The sequence below is a fragment of the Miscanthus floridulus genome, chromosome 4, assembly GCF_019320115.1.
Source record: "Miscanthus floridulus cultivar M001 chromosome 4, ASM1932011v1, whole genome shotgun sequence".
NCBI lineage: Eukaryota > Viridiplantae > Streptophyta > Magnoliopsida > Poales > Poaceae > Miscanthus > Miscanthus floridulus.
The window spans coordinates 78,476,369-78,492,114 of NC_089583.1; the positions used below are offsets into that span (position 1 = coordinate 78,476,369).

Here is a 15,746-nt window from a genome sequence, read left to right on the forward strand (position 1 = left end):
CATGATGATTCACAATGTGCCACAGCAACAAGTTCACACAGGGATAAGCACCAAGGAGACCAAAGGAGTCAGGGATTCCGGATTTGAATTCCATTTGGCTCATATTATCTGTCACGGGAGAACTTACCGCAATTTCGTTCTGAAGTTCCGGTCAAAGAAAACTATATATATAATCGACCTGTTCGCTGGTTGGTTTCTGGGCTAGTTTGAGCTGACTGGTGCTGGTTTCTGGGCTGGTTTGGGCTAACTGATACTGGTTTATTGTAAGAGAAAAATACTGTTGATTGACTGATTTAGGCTGACTAAAACCAGAATAACTTATGGTGCTACGACATCACAAACATCTTTCTATCCTGTTGGTATTCCGGCTGTGTTCGCCGCAGCTGCTGCACCTGCACCCGTCTACCGAACAGGCCTGCTATTGCTTGGTAGCTTCTGAAGGGCTTGTTTGGCGATAATTTGATAAAGTGAAAAAAAATAACCAGTTTTCTATAAATAACAGATTTGATTTCCCAACAGCCGCGCTCAGCGCTCAGTTTCCGCACCGAATTTTCATACGAGAGCCACATGTAAGCCACTGAAAAACAGGATAAAATGAGAGGAGGATTTTTCATACGAGAGCCACATGTCAGCCACTAAAAAGCAGGATAAAATGAGAGGAGAGCCTGGGGTTTTATCCCGCGAGCTCCCATGCCGCAGCAAAAATTGTCTACCACCAAGCTACGAGTTTAATACCTGACCCTAGGTTAAACGAGATGTACACATATTGCAACAATGACAAGGGTTAATCAGGCTAGCAGAAGGCTGATAGCCGCACTAGTCAGGAACATCTGAAGATCACTTGACATAACCAGAGCGCTTAAGGCACCATAATGCCCCTTGTGCGGCGTTCTCTCATGCGGCTTTCTTCCTAGGTTTGGCTTCGCTGAAACACTCCGTAACGGTGTTGAGCAGTCCATCCAAGTGGACAGTCACCTTGCACTTGAATCTGCAGAGTTTAAGACATCAGTGATTCCCATTTCTTCTTCTAATCATAATAACCAGCTTATCATGGGCAGTTATGAATCACTCTACGAAGAATCACACAAACAACAGATGATGGCCTCTGACCACATTTCAGAGGATGCTACCATAGGACGGTAGGACTTAGGAGTTACAGGTAGGCATATACTGGCTCAAAAAGAAAAGAACAAAAAAAGGATGACACCATTGTGGTTTGCTGCAACTAGAAATTTCAGAAAATTTGACCCACTTCTTTAACTAATTATATTCTTATTCCTCAAACTGTACTAACGAGGACTTCGTTGTTTTATTCTCACCTTTGTTTGTTCTTTCAGCCATCTAGATTGGATAGAGCTTCATAGTGTTCACATGCCAATCTATTTCTTGTGATAAAAGACAGAAACTTGCAGGTAAGCCTCTACTCATGGAACTTCAGTTGATTTCCCAGTTCGGGGTTACGCTTGTGTAGTGCGTTAATGCAACTAGTGTATTTTTATTAGTCATGGCATTGGCGTTATCACATTCCAGCATTGGCATAATCTCTCTCAAAATTAAAATGTACCATAAACGATATTGTGTAGAATATTATGTATGATTCACCTTTTTGAAAAAAAATATACAAATAAATACTGCATCGTAGGATACTAGGATGATGCCTTTTTTGTGACATAATGCACAACATGCTATAAATATTGGAAGTGCATGAACATTTAATTTAATTTTCATCAGTTAGTAGGGAAACTCACATTTTGCTATGTTGAGGTCCTTGTTCTTCAAAGTCATATGCTGGTTCTTTCCAGCCAATTGCCTTGCATATTTTCAACAGTCTCGAGCATACCGATTCGTTACCTACATAACCTCTGAATTTCAGTAAAACAATTATACAACCTCTGTTTCAGTAAAGCAATAGCTTATATGGAAAAAAAAGGAAGCTTAGCTTTAGATATCTAGCTAAGGAAGAAGCAAGAGCACTGATGCATATATATACTCAAGTGCATGCCAGAGCTCCTGGCCAACTTTCAAAAAAGAAAGAAATTAACACAAATATGGCCTGTTTGGTTTGCAACTCCAGCGAGCCAAACCAAAATTTGGAAATGCCAAAAACGTGGGCAATGCCAAAACTACAATGTTTGGTTTGAGGCCATGCCAATTTGTGTGCAGGGTAAATGTATGTATGAAGAAGAATGAGTGTTTGGAGTAAGACCGTGTTTAAATCCGTTGAAACTTATAGTGTAAAATGTGAGGTCCAGATGTCATAAATGTTTTTTAATCAAAATGTAGGCAAGTGAGATCTTGTTTTGTAGATTTAATTGCAACGAATACTATAGTACAGACAGATCCCAAAACTGAATGTACGGTTTAAAAGCTATTGCCATTTAAAAATTGATAATCACAAAATTGAAGAATTAGTGTAACCATACTCCTACTGACACATCATCCATGCACTGTACAGGTGACCAAGCTAAACTCAGGCTAACAATTCACTCGCCCAAGAGATGCCCCACTGGGCATGGCCAAAATTTATTTGGCACCACCAATGTTTGACCTTGAAGCAAATGCTGGCCAATGTTTGTTGGCTTGGACAAATATTGGCTTGGTTTGCTATGGCTCACATCCAAACAGGCCCATAAAGCCTAATTGTTTTAATTGTCGTTTAATACGTAATCAAACTGAAAAGATATATCAGAAACATGCTCCTTACTGCAACCATTTGCTTGACCAGAGTTCTGTACTGCACAACTATTGAGCACATCCATGGGATCCTTGCCAGTAGAATCTTCAACTGGAAGAGCGGCTGGCGCTTTGTTCTCCATGCCAAAGACTTCAATTTGCTGTTCCGAAACTTCAGTCCTTCTGCGCTTGGCTAACAAATCCTACAAAGAGGGCAACTGACACCATCAGAATACAAACACAGACTTAATCTGCAGAGAGAAAAGGTAAACCCAAGCATGTGGTAGTGAATTTGAAAGGAGGATGAGAAAAATGGATGCAAGAGATTTTTGCCAACTTTTACATTTCCATCTTCTGACTCCACTTCCTCCTTGACTGGCACGCCACTGGACGTATGCTTCCTGGAAGGCTCCATAACCACCAAACGGAGAGTAGCCCTGACAAGTTAAATTGTTACTAGTTAGCTATATGTTTCTGTCACAACATAAGTATCCACTATAGTAAGGTCTAGTGACAAAAAGACATAATTCATTATTAACACTGTTTATTGGGCGCAAGAGAGCCGTACTTTATCTCAGTAATGATACCTCACCAACACAGACTAGAAAAATTGTACGTTTCAAAAGCAAATGGTTCAGATCTATCCTCCGGAAAACATCCTACCTACTAGTCATGCATATTGTATAAAAGATAGCATGCATGGTGCTCAGTAAAGTAACCAAAAACATATAAAATAACTACTAAGTGCAAATTTACCACACCACATCTATGTTACCACCTATTCAACACAAATTATGGTTAACGTCATATGGTGTGCCATTCATCGACAGGGCTAGCACAAATTTTTTCTGTTCAGAACATGTGAATGTTTTTTGAGGATTTGACAAAAAGAAAAGGCCTTTCATCAACCAACTTAAATTTCTGACAACCTTATAAGCCGTGGGATAAAGAAATTAGAAACGGTAATGTGCGTGTGGGGAGGGGAGGGTGTTAGTATTGACATAATTGCACTGCTGATTACTCGTAACAGTAGTGATGATAGAACAATTTTTCTATAAATGAAAACTAACAAATTGACAGTTGCGCTAACGCAGCTGGCTGTTACCATCCTTAAAGAGTAAGCCGTTGTAAGCTCCACTGAGCGACATATTGCAAGAGTTGGTGACGACAAAATACTGCACGTGCAGGTAAAGAACCATTTAGTTCTGTCTGGCTATAGAACAAATGCCATTTTCTGGCAATCCTGAAAAGAGAAGGCCTTTCATGAACCAACTTAAATTTCTGTCAACCTTATAAGCCATGGGATAAATAAATTAGAAACGGTAATGTGCGTGTAGGGAGGGGAGCGTGTTAGTATTGACAAAATTGCACTGCTGATTACTTGTAACAGTAGTGACGGCGGAACAATTTCCTATAAATAAAAACTAACAAATTGACAGTTGCACTAACGCAGCTGGCCGTTACCATCCTTAAAGAGTAAGCCGTTGTAAGCTCCACTGAGCAACATACTGCAAGAGTGGGTGACGACAAAATACTACACGTGCAGGTAAAGAACCATTTAGTTCTGTTTGGCTATAGAACAAATGCCATTTTCTGGCAATCCTGAAAAGAAAAGTCCTTTCATGAACCAACTTAAATTTTTGTCAACCTTATAAGCCATGGAATAAAGAAATTAGAAACGGTCATGTGCGTGTGGGGAGAGGAGGGTGTTAGTATTGACATAATTGCACTGCAGATTACTTGTAACAGTAGTGACAACAGAACAATTTTCTATATAAATAAAAACTAGCAAATTGACAGTTGCGCTAACGCAGCTGGCCGTACAATCCTTAAAGTGTAAGCCGGTGTAAGCTCTACTGAGCAACATACTGCAATAGTGGGTGACGACAAAATACTGCACGTGCAAATAAAGAACCATTTAATTCTGTATGGCTATAGAACAAATGCCATTTCTGGTAATCCGTAACGGATTTTTGTGCATTCAACCCCCAAGTTTCCAAGTCTAGAAACCATCAAGCTGTCTGCTCAGCATCATATATCATCTTAAATAGTTACATCAACCTTGTCCTCGCCAAAGAATTATACTCAGTCACAATAAAGATGCAGATGTATATTATCGAACTATGAACGGCGATTTATTTTTTCCAAGCAAATATGAATATTGGAATTTTTGAAGAAATACTACTCTCTCCGTTCCAAATTATAAGTCCCTTTGACTTGTTTGGTACATCCATTTTGCTATGCATCTAGATCTAATAATATGTCTTGATACATAGCAAAATGGAAAGTCGAAGCGATTTATAATTTGGAACGGAGGGAGTACTACAAATTCGGAATTTACCATCAGAAAATGATGCATCAAACGCAGCAGGCTGGGGAATATCTCCAAGGCTGGACGACCCTCCTGATTCTTTTTAAAACCGCGTGGCACGCACTGAAGCACCTAATCGAACTACGCGTGGTTAGGTCGTATTAGTGGGGTCCCGCAGCACACAAATCATCCAATCCAACCTATTGAAATAGGGACAACAAAGGGTTTCGGATTTCATTGCTTTAGAGTCAGTCACAGCAAAGAATAGGTCCAATCCTAGATTGAACCCTAGAACAATCCGTACAACCGAGTTTCAGTCGCCTACCAGCTAAAGAAGAAACCGGCGGGCCGACTTCGGACTGATGGATCTGCACTGGAGCGAATGCAGAGTGGAGAAAGTGGGAGACGACGCCGCTCAGGGTAAAGAGAGTGGAGAAGGTGCTGTCTCGCCGGCTGGGAGAGTCGGAGAGCAGACGGGGAGTCGCCGACGGGGAGAGTAGGCCGGGACAGCGTTTTTGCAGTTTCCCACTGGTGCCACGGAATGACGGAGGAACCCCCGTCGTATTATCACTTTTTTTTCTTCCAGTTTTGACCCTGGCCCACAGCAATACGCCAACTCGGCAATACCACGCGCTGGACCCCGGCTCGGGCTCGCACTCGCAGTTCGGTTCGGATCCGATTCCAGCAGGCTCCTGCGTCTCACGGCGGGTAACCTCGGCTTCACTTCACCACGATCTCGTCTGCTTCTCGAGCGCACCGCCGGTGAGGCGGTGAAACACGAGGAGACGAAGCCAATCGTCCGTCCCCTCGCCCTCCGGTGATCACCCCAAACCAAAGTCGATCAGCTCTGCACGCCCGGCGGCACCGGCACACCGTGTCGGCGATGGCAACGTTGTGCATCCGTTCCACGGACTGCCTCGCTGGCCGCGCCTCCTTCGGTGCCCACCGCGGGGTGCGCGCGGCGCCTGCGCTCGCTCCTCGTTTGCCAATGCAGCAGCGAAGCCAGCACGGAAGTCAGACTCTAGCCACGGCTTCTCCGCCTCATGTGGCCCTCAATTCGCGGTCGGCGCGTGGACGGGCGAACGGGCAGCAGCGCAGGCGCCGGTCTCCCCCGGCGTCCGGGCCCGGCTCGCCACCGCACAAGGGCGTCATGGAGAACATCGTGATCTTGCGCAGGGGCCAGGTCCTGATGGATATGGCCACGGCGCCGCTGACGGCGACAACCTCGGCCGCGGTGCCGAGCGTCGCCACAGGCGGTGCCGGAGAAGGCCGAGACTGATGCGCTGGCGGGGAAGGATGCGGATGCGGGTGTGGCGGCCGCAGCGCGCCGCGGGGAGCGGGAGAAGGTGGATGAGTCCGTGGCGGCCGCGAAGCAGAGCAGCGAAGAGGCTGAGAAGTGCGAGGCTGTCGCGGCGGTGGACCAACGCGCCGCGCCGGAGGAGGCGCCCGAGACTGCGGTGGCCGCGGACAACATGGGAACGGAGACGAAGGAGGCAGAAGAACCCGTGGTGGCCACGAACCAGAGCGGAGCGGAGACGACGATGGAGGAGAACGAACCTGAGGCGACCGCGAGCCAGAGCGGCGCGCAGGCGGAGACCGCCGAGCCGGTAGCGGCCGTGGACCAGCGTGGTCCCGACACGCGTGAGAAGGAGGAGGACGCTGCAGAGCACCGCGGCGCCGATGCCATGAAGTCAGAACCCGCACCAGACCCTCCCGCTGGCGAAGGAGGAGGAGGCCGAGCAGGCGTACTCGGGTGCGTCGTTCGCACCTGATCCCCGCGCGCTGCCCATCCCGGTGCACTTGCTGAAGCCCCGCGGTAGGGCTGCTCGGTTCCGTGTCCTTGGGCCTGACAACGACCGCGCGCCGGCGGCCACGGCTGCGGCGGCATGAGGTCGTGGAATGCTGGAAGTGGAAGCCAAGCCGGGAGATGAGTCGTCGTCGTAGTCACAGTCACAGGCTCACAGTACGGCGGAGTCAATCAGGGCAGGGGACTCTACTACTGGATCTGGAGGCTGTATTGTATTCGTAGCTCCCGTAGTTCACATTCACGGGCTCCATTCCTTTTGTTTTGTCATCATCAAAATTGTACCTAGCATGATTGTTATTGTTTATGTGGTGTCGCTTTGAAGTTTGTAGATCTGAACATACTATTTAGGATCGTCCTGAAACGGACGTCACCATTGTAATCCATGAAATTCCTGCTCGGTTTTGTTTTGCGAATCATGGATAAACATTTATGTTTTTCTTTCATTTTGAAAATAGAAAATCACATCAAGGTTTAACAATGTTTTACAGCGGTTCCAATGCCTACTGCCGCACAGTTTTTCCTCTGTCACGACTCGTCAGAAAGTCAGAAACAAGCACGCACAACCGAACGTCTCATTCGCATATCACACAGCCATGTCAGTGTGTGCCTCGTTTTCTTCAGTTATGCTGTAATGTCCACGAAACCAAGCACGCATGCTCACTTCAGTCTTGACTTGTGATTGTTACCCTCAGCCGCGCGCCCAGCCATCCTCGAGCGGCATGTCCGCCGGCATGACCTTCTTCCAGAACCAGTGCTTCCGCCAGAGCAGCACCATCTCCTCGATGGGCACGCCCTTGGTCTCGGGGAGGAAGACGCAGACGAAGACGGTCATGACGGTGATCCACCCGGCGAAGAAGAGGAAGATGCCGAACTTGAAGGCGCACAGCAGCGACAGGAACGCCTGCGCGATGGCGAAGGTGAAGAGCAGGTTCACGGCCACCGTGATGCTCTGCCCCGCCGACCGCGTCTCCAGCGGGAAGATCTCGCTCGGCACCGTCCACCCCAGCGGGCCCCACGACCACCCGAACGCCAGCACGAACAGGCAGATCACCACCACCACCGCGATCGAGTAGCTCCGCGACAGCTGCTTGTCAGCCCCGAACTTGGCGCCCAGGATCACCGCCACGATCACCTGCACGCACGCGTCCATGTAGTGTACGTTAGTCCCAAGAAGAGCTCGGTCAGAAACTCAGTCGATCAGTCCATTCAGTCGATCACCTGGCAGACGATCATCTGGATCCCGCCGCTGATGAGGAGCTTCCGGCGGCCGAGGCGGTCGACGGTGCCGATGGAGATGAGCGTCGAGGAGAAGAGCACGGCGCCGGTGAGCACGGAGGAGTAGAGGGACGCGTTCCCGCCGAAGCCCATGCTCTGGAACAGGACCGGCGCGTAGAAGAGGATGGAGTTGATGCCCGTCAGGATCTGGAACGCCGGCAGGCACACGGCCATCACCAGCTGCGGCCGGTTGCGCGGCTCCAGGATGTTCCGGAACGGGTGCTCGATGGTGTTGGCCAGCTCGCTCGCCTCCACCATGTCCGTGAACTCCGCGTCCACGTCGGCCGTGCCCCGGATGCACTCCAGCACGCGCCGGCCCTCCTCCACGCGCCCGCGCTCGATGAGGCTGTTGGGCGTCTCCGGGAGGAACAGCCCGGCCAGCGTCATCAGCAGCGCCGGCGCCGCCGCCAGGCCCAGAGACAGCCTCCACCCCCACGGCTTGATGTTCTGCGTGCCGTAGTTGATCAGGTTCGCCGTGAAGATGCCCAGCGTCGTCGCGAGCTGGAACATCATGTTCAGCCCGCCGCGGAGGTGCGCCGGCGCCATCTCCGACAGGTACAGCGGCACGGCCTGGTTGCCGAAACCGATGCCGACGCCGAGCATGATGCGCCCGAGGATGAGCATGGCCAGGTTCACGGCGGCCACGTTGAGGGCCGCGCCGATGAGGAAGCTGACGCCGCCGCAGACGATGCTGGCTTTGCGGCCGTAGTTCCTCGTCACGGGGGACGCGACGAGGGAGGCCACGAGGCCGGCGAGGTAGAGCGAGGAGGTGAACGCCGCGAGTCCCTGGTTGTCGTACTTGCAGTAGTTGTTCTTCCCGCCGGAGTTCTTCCTGTGGAACACCACCGGGAAGAATTTCTCCAGAAATGGGTCCATGGATGTCACACCTCCTGCAGCATACGGTCAGTCAGATCGGCTGAACATACAAGCAGATAATCCATGTGAAACACTGGCACTTCAGACAGAGTTCAAAAGTTCAAACACAGTACAATTTGTTATGGTCATGGGCATCTGAAATTCTAACAGTGCCACGACTTAAAAGAGTGTTCACCCGATCAACAGCGTGTTTGTTTCATCATAAACAATGATAGATTATTTACTGCTGGCTGATTTGGTGTGAGAGAAAAATATTGTTTCAACTTATAATCCACGATCATATATGAGCAAGCAAAACAGGCTGCAAATCAACTAGTGGCACAACGAGTGCGTGGAATTCTGCTGCAGCATTATTGTGTTTGATGACTAGTAGATGTGTAAAGCGTTCTTTTTTTTTCTTGATCATCTAAAAGGTTTACACGTCTTTGTATTAAGATAGAAAAAATATTCGTCACAGCGGCCCTGTTCGTTTATCTTACAATCGTCTTTTTCAGCTTATTTTTTCAGAACAGTGTTTCTCTCTCACAACAAATCAGTCGGAACAATATTTCGGTTTGTTTTTTCAGCGAAGCGAACAGAGCCAGCATGTTGTAGCGGCGTCCTAAAGGGTCAATAAGTTTTACATGGACGCTTAGACCTTCTAGTGTACTATAAGCTATGACCTATTCGGCTGGTATTAAAGTCGGCTGATAAGCCGGCTGAAGCTGTTTTGTTGTGCGAGAAAAATACTGTAGATTCTAATTGATAAGTCAAGTTACATTAGACACTGATCAAATGTGTAAAGCATTATGTAAACATTAGACTTAGAGCAAATTAGGCCCGACCCAAACCCGTTGGGTTTTGGTCCACCCACGGACCTTAAGTGGATAGGGCCCAGGCACAGATCTAGCTGCCTAGGAATTTTTTCTCAGCCCGAGCCCAGACCGAAAAAATAGGCCCAACTTACCTAGTGGGACAGTCATGGACGTGATTATCTCGACCTGAAATAACCGGCTTTTTTTTTGCACGGCCCAAACCTGACCTGGCCCGCAAAATATTCAGGTCTAGTAAACATGTAGTATGGCATAACTACTCCCCCTGGTACAGTTACTTGACGTGTTGTACAAAATTCAGTGAAATATTTGAAACTTTGATCGTCAATAGTTTTAAAATGTTTAGTTTCGAAACACGAAAATCTATTGCATAGGTTTGCTTGAAAACTAGTTTCGCAATTTCATACTTGTTATATATTAAAGTATATTTCAGTAAATAATATAATCAAGTTTAAAACTCGAAGATCATAAATAACCAGACGGAAATTGCTAGCAAGTGCTTAAGAATTAACGGATCCAATAGAGCCTTAGGGCCACTGCCCACTGCTTCACTTTTTTTTAACATCATTCACACTTTTTAGCCATGAGACACAAGGAGAGATGGGATGTTCCGGTCATCCGCACTTTTTTTAAAGGCCACAGTTATAAGAGCGAACTATTTTAGGGAATCCTTTTTTTAGGGAACTATTTTAGGGAACCTTGGACTAAGGATGGCAACGGAGCAGTTTCGAGTTTCGGGTCGGATATCCGCGGGTTCTAGGTCTCGCAGGTTTGGGTTCGGGGATGATTTCTCACCCACGGTTTTTAGGTTCGGAGCCCCGAAACCTATCAGGTTCGGTTTCGGGTTTGGTTTTCCACCCGGGGATATCCAATGGATATTCGAAATAAATCATTTGGAATAAAAACTCATGTTTTATAATATGCTAATAATAACTTATTTACTTAGATTATTAAATTTATTCTACGTTGACTCATGAAAATATTTATTATTTGTTGCCTCTTGTTGCTCTTACTATGTTGCCATACAAAGCAGGTTTTGAGTATCCGCAGATTTGGTTTTGTGGACAGATTATCATCCGAATCGGTGTTCGGTGCGGTTTCAGGTTTTGATTTCAGGTTTCGAGTTCGGGTGCACAGAGACTCCACCCGATCCGAATCCGCCCCGTTGCCATCCCTGCCTTGGACAGGTAAATAGATAACGTCCAGCGAATAGAAGTACTCTTTTCAATTGTTTCAACACTGATGATCTCTACTAGTTGAAGATAATATCCAGTGGTCATGTTGTCATTTGTTAAACAAAGCCAGCTTTAGTTTAGGATAATGTAGTTGCGATGTTATATAGTACTAGTACCTATCACCGTGTTAACCGGGTCTTGCATGTGACTTTGGTTTGACTTGCGAATACAATATATATTTCTAAAAAATAATCCTCTCTTCGTGCTAGACGAAAATTGTCATTATAAATGAGATTATTATAGATTTTACCAAATTTGTCATGGAAATATGGATATTTGTAATGGAAAATATAATAAATTGATTAATACTTATTTGGCAAATATATTAAGTTTAGTAATACTCCCTCCATCCCAAATCATAAGTCATTCTAACTTTTTTCGGGAGTCAAAACGTTTTAAGTTTGATCAAATTTATATAATAAAATAATAATATTTATGATACCAAATAAATATCATTACATTCTACATTAATTATATTTTTCATAATATATCTATTTCATGTCATAAATTTTTATGATTTCCTCTATAATTTTGATCAAACTTGAGATACAACCACTCAACTGATAGTTTGGCCTACTACAAAGCTATACAACCACTCAATCACTAGCATGACCACCTTTCAGAGCTAGTATAGAGTTTGAACCAGAATCACATAACTGCAGTTGTTGTCCTTCGGCGTCTTTTTAGGATGGAACCGATGAGGGAGTTACTTACTTCCTAGAGCATCTCCACTCCACTGGTCTTCAATATTTTATTCCTAAGGGTGTTTTCAACTGTGCCACTTTAGCTAACTTATAGAAATCCAAATCAACATTTTTGCTTTCGTGGAAGAGAGAAAATATAAAAGAGAAAAATCTATCTCTTCTCAGTTTGGGTGGCTGGTTCGTATCATTGCTGGTTCGTGAAGAAGTACTACTGGCTGGTTTGTGTGAGAGAAAAATATTATTCTAGCTAAAAATTTACGATCATTTACAACAAGCCACAGCCAAACGAAAAGACTATCTATCCATGCCTATCTTGTTTAGAATACGAGGTTATTCGTAGGCTTGCTCACGAAGAAGGGGAGAGTGAAGGAAGATGTAGAATAAAATATCACTTATATCCAAGGCCCACATAAATGAGGTGACAGTGAAATAATATGTAAGGCTCAAATTTTTTGAACCTGATAAATAGTACCATTTTCGTCTTATTTAGCAAATATTGTTCAATTGTGGACCAACTAGGCTCAAAAGATTCATCTCGTGATTTCCAACTAAACTGTGTAATTAGTTATTTTTTTACCTACATTTAATACTCCATGCAAGCGGCTAAAAATTGATGTGATGGAGAGAGAGTGAAAAAACTTAGAATTTGGATGACATCTAAACAAGGTCTAAGAGCTAAGAGCTGGTGCCTGTTTAGTTGCACTTTATTTTGCAAAAAATTTCAAGATTCCTCGTCACATCGAATCTTTGGACGCATGCATGAAGCATTAAATATAAATAAAAAATAAAACTAATTACACAGTTTAGACGAAATTCACGAGACGAATCTTTTAAGCCTAATTAAACTATGATTGAACACTAATTACTAAATAACAACGAAAATGCTACAGTACCATTTTCCAAAAAAAAACGCCAACTAAACAAGGCCCTAGCTGTTGTCTTGTACTGTTAAGGATATCCTAATATGTTGGTAGTAGATAGGCTAGTATTATTTTTACAAATATGGCGCGACTTACTACGGCAGTACCCAATACTCATATAAAAGATGGGCTCCACATGTGTGAAGGAAAAAAGATAGTTGGGATGGTTCTCACGCTATTGGGGGAGAAACAGCTCCCACTTTATTCAAGGAAAGACGAGAGAAATATTTATAATAAAAAAGGGATTATGGTAGAGGAGGAAAAAAATATTTTAACTCATAATATGATAGTTTTACAACAATAGAGGGAGGCACTATAAATTTTGCATCTCCTTTTCTTTTTCTTCGCGTGACGGCATAGGCCACGGTCAATGGGCTCCACAACCACTGGTCCACTCCCTCCCAAATACAAACAAAACCTTGACAAACCAAAGATTTGCTCGTCATACGTGGGTGTTTTTACTGCATCTTTTTCCTGGCCCCTGCCGTGCATTACCTGCACTGCTACGATTCGCGGGATTACCTACTCTGCTCAGTAACAAAGTCTGCAACTATACTGTCGCGAAAATCGTCTAGCGAGTACTGTGTCAAGTGGAGCCACTGGTTGATCTCGACGTCCGGTTCCGGTCACCGTTTCCGACGAACGAGATGTACCGAGGCGAATATGGAGGCTCGGTAGAGGCGTGGAGCGTCCAATGAACACGAGCTGAAACCGATCGCTCATCGAAGTCAGAATGGAGCGTGCAGGTACAGCGCGCGTACTAGTACTACTACGCCTCTGCGCTGACGAGGAAGGAGAAGAGGAGATGGAGCGGAACGGCAGCGACGTCAGGCGCGGAAGCCGAACACGCGGCGCCGGCTCTGACTGCAAAGCTTTCCAAAAGGCCAACACCAACCGTCGTTCGTCCTGCCCTGACCAATCACACGGCCTTGGCTTGGCGGGGGAAAAGGCGTGTCGTCCGGAGATAGAGATACCACGAAATCCACCCAGCTTTCCAAAAGGCCCGACTCCATGTGTGCGGTGTGTCACACAGTGATCAGCGATGTGTGCGTGCCGAACTGGTGCGGGAACGCGACGGACACCTCGGTCGCTGGGGCCAAATCCGAGCGGCAAGACAGGACTAGTCCTAGAGCGGCCAAATCCGAGCGGGGCCACGCCGGCGTCACGGCCTTGAAACACCGAAACGGGTGGCTGGCTGCCGCAAGCTATCGGCGAGCGCGAGCCAACCACGGCGGCTTAGCTTGTTCGTTTGCGCGCTCATGGACGAGAATTAAGCGGACACGGCACGGGGTGTGGACTATGGAAGCAGATGAGCGCAGCGCGGACGCAAACGAGAGGAGCGGGAGCGGACGTACCGGAGATGCCGATGTCGTAGCCGAAGATGGCGCCCCCGACGGCGGCGACGAGGCAGGTCACGGCGACGGCGAGCGTCATGCGGCCCTTGTACTGCGCCGCGCGCTCCGTCTTCACGCCCAGCGCCGCCATCCCGCCGCCCGCCATCGCTGCTGCCTGCCCTCCCTCCCTCTCTCTCTCTCTCTCTGCTCTGCTCCAAGACTAGCCGAGCTACTAGCAGCCACACCACACGGAAGCAATGCTCTAACCGACGACCCCGCCCGTCCGCAGACCACAGGTATATGCAGAAACGGAGCCTGCCAGTCTCGCTTGTTGCGTGGATCCCTCGGTTGGCAGGCTCTTCCTTCCCTTCTTGACCTGCCACACTCGACTCGACACTCCTGGGTCTTGGCGAAGGCGAGTGAAGTGAATGGGAGTGGGGACAGACAGAGCCAGCAGCAGGCTGGGGATGGGTCTGCGGTTGCCTACATTTAAGCCGCGAGCAAGCGGACAGCTAAGCCTGGTAAATTTTCACCCCAAACTAAAATATCAAATCTTGCAGCACATATATGAAGTATTAAATATAGATAAAAAAAAAATTAATTACACAGTTTGATTGGAAATCACGAGACGAATGTTTCAAGACTAATTAGTCCATGATTAGCCATAAGTGCTACAGTAACTAACACGCGCTAATGGTGGATTAATTAGGCTTAATAAATTTGTCAGACGAGCTATATAATTAGTTTTTTTATTAATATCCGAAAATCCCTTCCAACATCCCAAAACATCCGATGTGACGTCCAAACATTTTTATTTCGCGAACTCAACACACCCTAACTCGTGCGTCGGCTCGGCCGTCCAGATACAGCTAGAGAGATATCTACCGAACTGTCCGAAGAGAATTCGACAGCGATTAGATGTTCTTTTAATACCTTTATTAACAATTTTTCAGACATTAAATACAGTCTCAGATATCTATAATATTTAATATCTGGGAGTACTACTTAATTTGGATATGTCCTGATAACATCCGTAACTGTACGTTTGGGCTTGTATAGCTTTGCATTGAATACATTACACATTTGTACATATATAGATGTTACTTGTAGTCAACGTCTAAAGAAATATCCGTGATCGATAGCGTTTACATCTGTCTTATTTCATACTTGATGCATATATTTATTCGTATCACTACTGGAATCGTGGGATTTGTCTGGTGCCATAGGCACTAGACAAAGGCCCAGAAACACTAGGCAAATAGTTTGTCTAGTGTCACACAGGCAAATAAGGGTTAGCAGAGACGGACTAGGCAAAGAGCACTTTGTCGAGTGTCAAACCTCGGACACTCGGCAAAGTGTTTGCCTAGTGTCAAAGACACCACTCGGCAAAAGTATTCCACTGACGGTGAAAATCGTAACGGACATTTTGTCTAGTGTCGGAGGTCTGACACTCGACAAAGTATGCAAGGTTTGCCTAGTGCCAGACGTTCGACACTAGGCAAATATGTCAAGCTTTGCCTAGTGTCAGACCGCCTACACTAGACAAATATGCCAAGCTTTGCCTAGTGTCAGGCCTCCGACACTAGGCAAATTGCCTACTTTGCCTAGTGTCAGTTTCCTGACACTAGGCAAAGCCTGTTCCCCAGGTGTGCCACGTGTGGCCCCTTTGCCTAGTGTCAGACCCCTGACACTAGGCAAAGTAACCAGAAGCTGAATTTTTTTTGATTATTCCATTTGTGACACAAATATAAATCATATTCAAATACCACAAATATATCACATGAATCATAAATAAGAAC

General features: G+C 46.3%; 2 protein-coding genes and 1 pseudogene across 2 annotated transcripts; 1 reads left to right on the top strand and 2 right to left on the bottom strand.

The window, feature by feature from the left end:
- Positions 1–550: 550 nt before the first annotated feature.
- Positions 551–6,674, bottom strand: LOC136549849 (dicer-like protein 4). Its single transcript, XM_066541273.1, has 5 exons — positions 6,542–6,674; positions 3,017–3,110; positions 2,705–2,876; positions 1,749–1,851; positions 551–988 (listed from the first exon to the last, which is right to left on the bottom strand). The coding sequence occupies exons 2-5, from the start codon at positions 3,086–3,088 to the stop codon at positions 895–897; spliced, it is 441 nt and encodes a 146-aa protein (XP_066397370.1). The 5' UTR covers positions 3,089–3,110; positions 6,542–6,674; the 3' UTR covers positions 551–894.
- On the top strand, positions 5,868–6,756 carry LOC136548673 (uncharacterized). The gene is made up of 2 exons (XM_066540114.1): positions 5,868–6,167; positions 6,238–6,756. Exons 1-2 carry the CDS (start codon positions 5,868–5,870, stop codon positions 6,754–6,756), a joined length of 819 nt encoding a protein of 272 aa, XP_066396211.1.
- A 687-nt stretch (positions 6,757–7,443) lies between these two features.
- Positions 7,444–14,383, bottom strand: LOC136549848 (sugar transport protein 7-like; annotated as a pseudogene).
- Between the last annotated feature and the right edge of the window lie 1,363 nt (positions 14,384–15,746).